General features: G+C 44.4%; 1 protein-coding gene across 4 annotated transcripts in view; it reads right to left on the bottom strand.

Moving 5' to 3' along the window:
- Positions 1 to 7500, bottom strand: part of LOC135094988 (lachesin-like) — a 72098-nt gene that overhangs the window by 18323 nt on the left and 46275 nt on the right. For all 4 annotated transcript variants that reach the window (XM_063995549.1, XM_063995550.1, XM_063995551.1 and 1 more), the window contains exon 4: positions 2128 to 2234. In XM_063995549.1, the coding sequence (XP_063851619.1) occupies positions 2128 to 2234 (107 nt within the window). The remainder of the gene's footprint in view (positions 1 to 2127; positions 2235 to 7500) is intronic.

Raw genomic sequence — 7500 nt, 5'->3', positions numbered from 1 at the left:
CTCCGTTGGGCTCCTCCGATCACAGTCTCATATCTGTATCTTGTCCTATCGCTCCAATCCCTCCTGAGGATCCTTCAAAGCGGAGGTGCCTCTGGCGTTTTGCCTCTGCTAATTCTGGGGACCTGAGGAGGTATTATTCTGATTTTCTTTGGAATGACTACTGCTTCCGTGTCAGAGACCCGGCTGTGTGCTGAGTGCATAACAGAGGTGATAGTGTCTGGCATGGAGGCGTACTTACATTCTTCACTCTTCCTCTCGATCTAAACCTTCCAAACCTTGGTTTAACACAGCCTGTTCTCGTGCTATACATGATAGAGAGGTGGCCCACAAAAGGTACTTAAGCCTTCCATCACCAGATCTCATGCGCTTTATATTTCTGCCCGGAACCATGCCAAGTCTGTTCTCCAACAAGCCAAAAACTCCTTCATTAACAGAAAGTGTCAAAATCTTTTAAGATCTAACTCCCCCTCGTGACTTCTGGCATCTAGCCAAAAACATCTCCAATAACTTTACTTCTTCTTCTTTCCCTCCTTTATTTCGACCAGCTGGCACCACTGCTATCACATTTAAGTATTTCTAAAGCTGAATTCTTCGCTCAAACCTTTGCTAAACACTCTACCTTGGATGATTCTGGGCTTGTTCCTCCCTCTCCTCCACCCTCTGACTACTTCATGCTACCCATTAAAATCCCTGGCAGTGATGTTTTCCATGCCCTCGCCGGCCTAAACCCTCGGAAGGCTTATGGACCTGATGGGGTCCTTCTTATTTTTCTCCGAACTCTTCCAACTCTGTCTATCAATATCTACCTTTCCTTCTAGCTGGAAGTTTGCCAACATTTAGCCTGTTCCTAAAAAGAGTGATCGTTCCAGTCCCTCAAACTACCGTCCTATTGCTCTAATTTCCTAATGCTTTAATTTTTTAATCCATCCTCAACAGGAAGATCCTTAAACATCTATCACTTCACAACCTTCTATCTGATCGCTAGTATGGGTTCCGTCAAGGCCGCTCTACTGGTGATCTGGCTTTTCTTACCGAGTCTTGGTCATCCTCTTTTAGAGATTTTGGTGAAACTTTTGTTGTTGCCTTGGACATATCAAAAGCTTTTGACAGAGTCTGGCACAAAGCTTTGATTTCCAAACTACCCTCCTACGGCTTCTATCCTTCTCTCTGTAACTTCATCTCAAGTTTCCTTTCTGACTGTTCCATTGCTGCTGTGGTAGACGGTCACTGTTCTTCTCCTAAATCTATTAACAGTGGTGTTCCTCAGAGTTTTGTCCTGTCACCCACTCTCTTCCTATTATTCATTAATGATCTTCTAAGCCAAACTTCTTGTACTATCCGCTCCTACGCTGATGATACCACCCTGCACTTTTCCACGTCTTTTCGTAGACGTCCAACCCTTCAGGAAGTAAACAGTTCACGCAGGGAAGCCACAGAATGCCTGACTTCTGATCTCTCTAAAATTTGTGATTGGGGCAGAGCAAACTTGGTATTGTTCAATGCCTCAAAAACTCAATTCCTCCATCTATCAACTCGACACAACCTTCCAGACAACTATCCCCTCTTCTTCAATGACACTCAACTGTCCCCCTCTTCTACACTGAACATCCTCGGTCTGTCCTTTACTTATAATCTGAACAGAAAACTTCCCTGCTTCCTTCAAGAGGGAGGCTTCAAGACACTTATCCTTTAATTTTTGACGACCACTTTCGACTCCGTTCAGGGACAGGCACCTCAGTGGCATTTTTTTTTTATTATTAAAATTTTGTTGCCCTTTGTCGGTGCCTTTCCCACACAAAAAAAGAGTAGTTGTAGTGGTGGTGGTGGTGGTACCAGTAGAAAAAGGAAAAGAAAAAGAAGTAGTAGTAGTAATAGTAGTAGTAGTAGCAACACAAGTAGTAATATAAAAAATAGAAACAAGAAAAATAATAGTAGTAGTAGCAGTAGTATTAGTATTAGTAGCAGCAGTAGTAGTAGTAGTAGTAGTAGTAGTAGTAATAGTAGTAGTAGTAGAAGAAGTAGTAGTAGTAATAATAACAGAGATGTCATCCTAAAAAGGGTGTATACGCGAGAGGAGGGGTGGTGCTGGGGGCGTGTGGGGGGGGGGAGGTTGGTGGGGGGACTCACCCTGTAGCCGCCCAGGTCGCTAACCACGCAGGAGAAGGTGGCATCTCTCCCTACAGGCACAGATACGTTGTTCAGGGGGCGCGCGAAGTCTGGCTGGGATGTGGCACCTGCGGGAGAGAGGGAGAGGGAGGGAGAGGGAGTGAGAGGGTGGTAAGGTTGCATGGCTATGACCGTATTCACAAAGACGGTCTCTCACATACATAGAGATGATCAGCAGGGTTCTCAAGAGTGTTTCTCCTGTTGATAATGTAGACATGTTGTTAATCTGTCACTGGAATCGTAAAAAACACCTTAACTTCACTGCAACTGTTTTCCAAGGCCACAGAGATGATCAGCCGGGTTCTCAAGAGTGTTTCTCCTGTTGATAATGTAGAAATGTTGTTAATCTGTCACTGGAATCGTAAAAAACACCTTAACTTCACCGCAACTGTTTTCCAAGGCCACAGGGATGATCAGCCGGGTTCTCAAGAGTGTTTCTCCTGTTGATAATGTAGAAATATTGTTACTCTGTCACTAGAACCGCAAACACACCCTAAAAGACCTATGTAACTTCACCACGAGTGTTTTCAAAGGCCACAGAGAGAATTAACCGGGTTCTCAAGACTGTTTCTTCTCTTAATATTGAAGAAATCTTGTTAATCTTTCACTGGAACCGTAAAAACACCCTAATGAACGTGCAATTTTAACTACAGCCCTTAAAAAGTAGTGGAGATGAGCCGCAGAGGCGTTTGAAAATATTGACCACAGTTACATTGATACACGGGCCGCAGCAGACCTTGTGGCAGTCTTGAGGTGACCTGACCTGTGACTACTAAGAAAGCGACAAAAGAAGAAAAGGACAGCAATGCAGAAGGCTCTCTCCCCACCAACCACTCCCTCCAGCATGAAGCGTGCAGGCAACAAGTCGGAAACAAATAACTTAAGGGGCTGGGGAATAAAAAAAAAAAAAAAAAAAAAAAAACAGAAGGAAATTTTATAGGAAAGGATGAAAATAGATGAATGAGGTGCGCCCATTTTCTGAAGGCAAGGAAGTTAATCTGTGAGAAATGCTGACAACTGCGGATCTGAGGCCAAACATTAGTCTAGGTGGCGTTTCAAGGTCTGTACAGTGTTGCGGTGTATCACGTCTGGAGGAAGCTCATGCCACAGATTGACGACACGATGAAAAAAAAAAAGAAAAAAAAAAGAAGATTCATGTGAGTTGAAAGATTCCCCAACAATTTTGCAACCATTTCCTCGCGAGTAACTTAAAGAGTCCGTCGTGAAATACTTACTGCACTCCATGTTATTAGTACCTGTGGGGAACTTGAACACCTGTAATGAGTTGCCTCTTAGTCATTGCGTTAACGGGAATACATTTAATTCTTCAAGACGCGCCTCGTATGATTTGTTTGTCAGTCTTGATATCATTTTTGTTACTCAACGTTATGGTGGTGGTGGTGGTGGTGGTGGTGGTGGTGGTAGTTGATGTGGTAGTAGTAGTAGTAGTAGTAGTAGTAGTAGTAGTAGTAGTAGGTATATATTAAGAATGGGGATGAAAGAGGGTGAGAGAGAGAGAGAGAGAGAGAGAGAGAGAGAGAGAGAGAGAGAGAGAGAGAGAGAGAGAGAGAGAGAGAGAGAGAGAGAGAGAGAGAGAGAGAGAAAATCAAACAAAAAGAATGAATAAATACTCTCTCTCTCTCTCTCTCTCTCTCTCTCTCTCTCTCTCTCTCTCTCTCTCTCTCTCTCTCTCTCTCTCTCTCTCTCTCTCTAATGACGGCTGGGAGGGCCAGGCCTGCTCGCTGATTGGGCAGACAGCCAACCAATCAAGAGGAAGCATGCTCTCAGATTTGACCAATAGCAGCACGAGAAAATAATAATAATAATAATAATAATAATAATAATAATAATAATAATAATAATAATAATAATAATGGTGGTGATGGTGGTGCTGGTGGTAGTAGTAGTAGTAGTAGTATGTAGAACAAGAACAAGAAGTAGAACAACAACAACAACAGCAACAACAACAACAACAACAACAACAACAACAACAACAACAACAACAACAACAACATCAAAACAGGTGATTGCATTTTCCCATGAATTCTGATAGACTGATTCACCAAGATAGCGAGGCAGGGTGGTACAGGGTGAGACAGGGTGAAAAAGGATGAATTAGGGTGGAAAAAGGATGATTTAGGGTGAAAGAGGGTAAATGGATGAATAAGAGTGAAAGAAAGAGTAGAAAAAAGTGAAGAAAAATCAGAAACAGTGATAAAACAAGGTGATGTGGAGTAAACTAGGGTGAAAAGGGTAATTTAGGGTGAAAAGTGAAACAGGGTGATAAAAGGGTGCTGTAAGGTGAAAACAGGGTGGTACAACGTGGGAAAGAGCGAATGAATAATAAAAAATGAGTAAGGAAAGGTGATGAAGGGTGAAAAGAGCGAGATAGGGTGAAATTAGGGAGAGAGAGAGAGAGAGAGAGAGAGAGAGAGAGAGAGAGAGAGAGAGAGAGAGAGAGAGAGAGAGAGAGAGAGAGAGAAAGTTCTTAAGACTCTTCCTCTCCCTATCAATTTCCTTCATATCTCTTCCTCTTCCTCCTCCTCCTCCTCCTCCTCCTCCTCCTCCTCCTCCTCATTCCCACGGAGGATGAGGAAGATTAAAACCTCATTATAAGTCACTTCTTCCTTGCGTAAGGGAATTAAGGAGGAGGAGGAGGAGGAGGAGGAGGAGGAGGAGGAAGAGGAGGAGGAGGAGGAGGAGGAGGAGGAGGAAGAGGAGGAGATCATGAAGGAATATAAAATCAGGAAGGGAAAGAAACTAAGATAAAAATAAATACATAGATAAAAAAAGGACGTGGAGAAAAAGGAAAATAAAAACAGAGAAGAGGAAAGGAAAATAAATGGAGGAAAAAAAATGAAAAAGAAAAAAAGAAAGAAAAAAAGGGTGAACAGGTGTAATCTAGGGTGAGTTAGGGTGAGCTAGGGTGATTTAAGGGTGAGACAGGGTGAAACAAGGACAACATAAAGTAAGACAGGGTGAGACAAGAGTGAGACAGGGTGATGTAGGGTGAATAAGTGTGATCTAGGGTTATTTAGGTGAGTTAGGGTGACTTAGGAGTGAGTCAGGGTGAAAAAGGATGATAAAAAGCAAGACAGGGTGAAACTAAAGTGAGACAGGGTGACTTAGGGTGAATCAGGATGAATTAGGGTGAGTTAGGGTGAGTTACAGTGATTTAAGGGTGAGTTAGGGTGAAATAAGGGTAATATAAGATAAGGTGAGGCAAAAGTGAGGCAGGGTGATACAGAGTGAATAAGTGTGATCTAGGGTGAGTTGTGATGAGTTAGGGTGAGCTAGGGTGATTAAGGGATGAGACAGGGTGAGACAAGGACAATACAAAGTAAGACAGGGTGAGACAAGAGTGAGACAGGGTGATATAGGGTGAATAAATGTGACCTTGGATGAATTAGGGTGAGTTAAGGTGATCTAGGGTGATTTAGGGATGAATTAGGGTGAAACAAGGATATTATAAAGAAAGACAGGGTGAGACAAGAGTGGGTGTAAGGTGGTGTAGGGTGAATAAGTGTGATTTAGGGTGATTTAGGGTGAGGAGTCAAACATGCCAGGGTGATGAATGCAGGATCTACTATCACTGGAACCAGGAGGAGGAGGAGGAGGAGGAGGAGGAGGAGGAGGAGGAGGAGGAGGAGGAGGTGTCTATAGACTTAAAAATGTTACCTATCACTCTTCCTCCCTCTTCCTCTTCCCCTCCTTCTTCCTCCTCCTCCTCCTCCTCCTCCCCTCTTCCTCACTTTTCCTCTCCCTCTTCTTATTCTTCTCTGTAATATTCTTCTCATTCTTTTAACTTTCTCTCTCTCTCTCTCTCTCTCTCTCTCTCTCTCTCTCTCTCTCTCTCTCTCTCTCTCTCTCTCTCTCTCTCTCTCTCTCTCTCTCTCTATCTATCTATCTATCTATCTATCTATCTATCTATCTCTCTCTCAATCTCTGCCCATTTAGAGAGAGAGAGAGAGAGAGAGAGAGAGAGAGAGAGAGAGAGAGAGAGAGAGAGAGAGAGAGAGAGAGAGAAACATCAAATCGAGGTTTTAGTATCATATTTCAAGTTGAAGGGAGGAAGAGGAGGAGGAGGAGGAGGAGGAGGAGGAGGAGGAGGAGGAGGAAACCAAACTGATCACACTGCTGTCCCAAGAGGAAGACGAGGAGAAGGAGGGAAGGAGGAGGAGGAGGAGGAGGAAGAGGAGGAAGAAGACTCATACTCCAATAATCTTATTCTCCTCTTTCCCTCTACTTTCCTCCTCCTCCTCCTCCTCCTCCTCCTCCTCCTCCTCCTCCTCCCCTCACACCGTCTTCCTAAACTCTACTTACCCTCTATCTCCCCATTCTTCTCCTCCCCTCCCTCCCCTCTCCCCTCCCCTCTCCCCTTCCCCTCTCCCCTCCCCTCAGACACGTGGAATGGGTCAGTACGTCACGTTTAGATAAGGGAAATAGGGTCACCCACCTTGGAAAAGAGGGGAAACAGAGGGAAAAGAGGGGAAACAGAAAGGTAAAAGGCAAGAATAGGGGGAAGAGAGAGAGAGAGGGGAAATAGGGGAAAACAAAGAGGAAAAGGGGGAAAGAGGGGAAAAAGAGGGGGAAAGAGGGGAAAGGGAGGGGAAAAACAGGAAAAGAAAAAGGTATATAAGAATGAAGGGTTAGAGAGAAAGAGAATGAAAGGGAAAGAGAAAAGGGAAAAAAAGGGAATGAGAGGAAAGAGAAGAGGAGGAAAAAATATGAGAATTAAAAAATGTAAGGGAGAAAAGAAGAGAGAGAGAGAGAGAGAGAGAGAGAGAGAGAGAGAGAGAGAGAGAGAGAGAGAGAGAGATTTGATAATTGAACCATGTCTATGTAAGATGCTCTCTCTCTCTCTCTCTCTCTCTCTCTCTCTCTCTCTCTCTCTCTCTCTCTCTCTCTCTCTCTCTAGGGACATGTCTTAACCTAACTATAGGTAAACTTTTTATTGGAGAGAGAGAGAGAGAGAGAGAGAGAGAGAGAGAGAGAGAGAGAGAGAGAGAGAGAGAGAGAGAGAGAGAGAGAGAGAGAGAGAGAGATGAAATACCACAAATCTCTCTAGTAATTTCCCTCCGCCTTCCCTCTCTCCCTCCCCTCTCCCTCTCTCCCCTCTCCCTCTCCCCTCACTCTCCCAGCCTCTCCCCAAGCAATTCCTGTGGCCCTCCCCTCTTCCAAATCCTCTCCCCTCCCCTCCCCTCTCCCCACCTCTCCCCTCAGAAGTCAAGACAATAGATAGACATCATCCTAATTGAGGGAGAGGGGGAGAGGGGGAGAGGGGAGAGGGGAGAGGGGGAGGGGGAGTAGGGGTCCTAATCTCCCCTCACTTCT

The sequence above is a fragment of the Scylla paramamosain genome, chromosome 47 (assembly GCF_035594125.1).
Source record: "Scylla paramamosain isolate STU-SP2022 chromosome 47, ASM3559412v1, whole genome shotgun sequence".
Lineage (NCBI taxonomy): Eukaryota > Metazoa > Arthropoda > Malacostraca > Decapoda > Portunidae > Scylla > Scylla paramamosain.
Note: the sequence above shows the minus strand (reverse complement) of the source record. Positions and strands in the feature narration are given on the sequence as shown.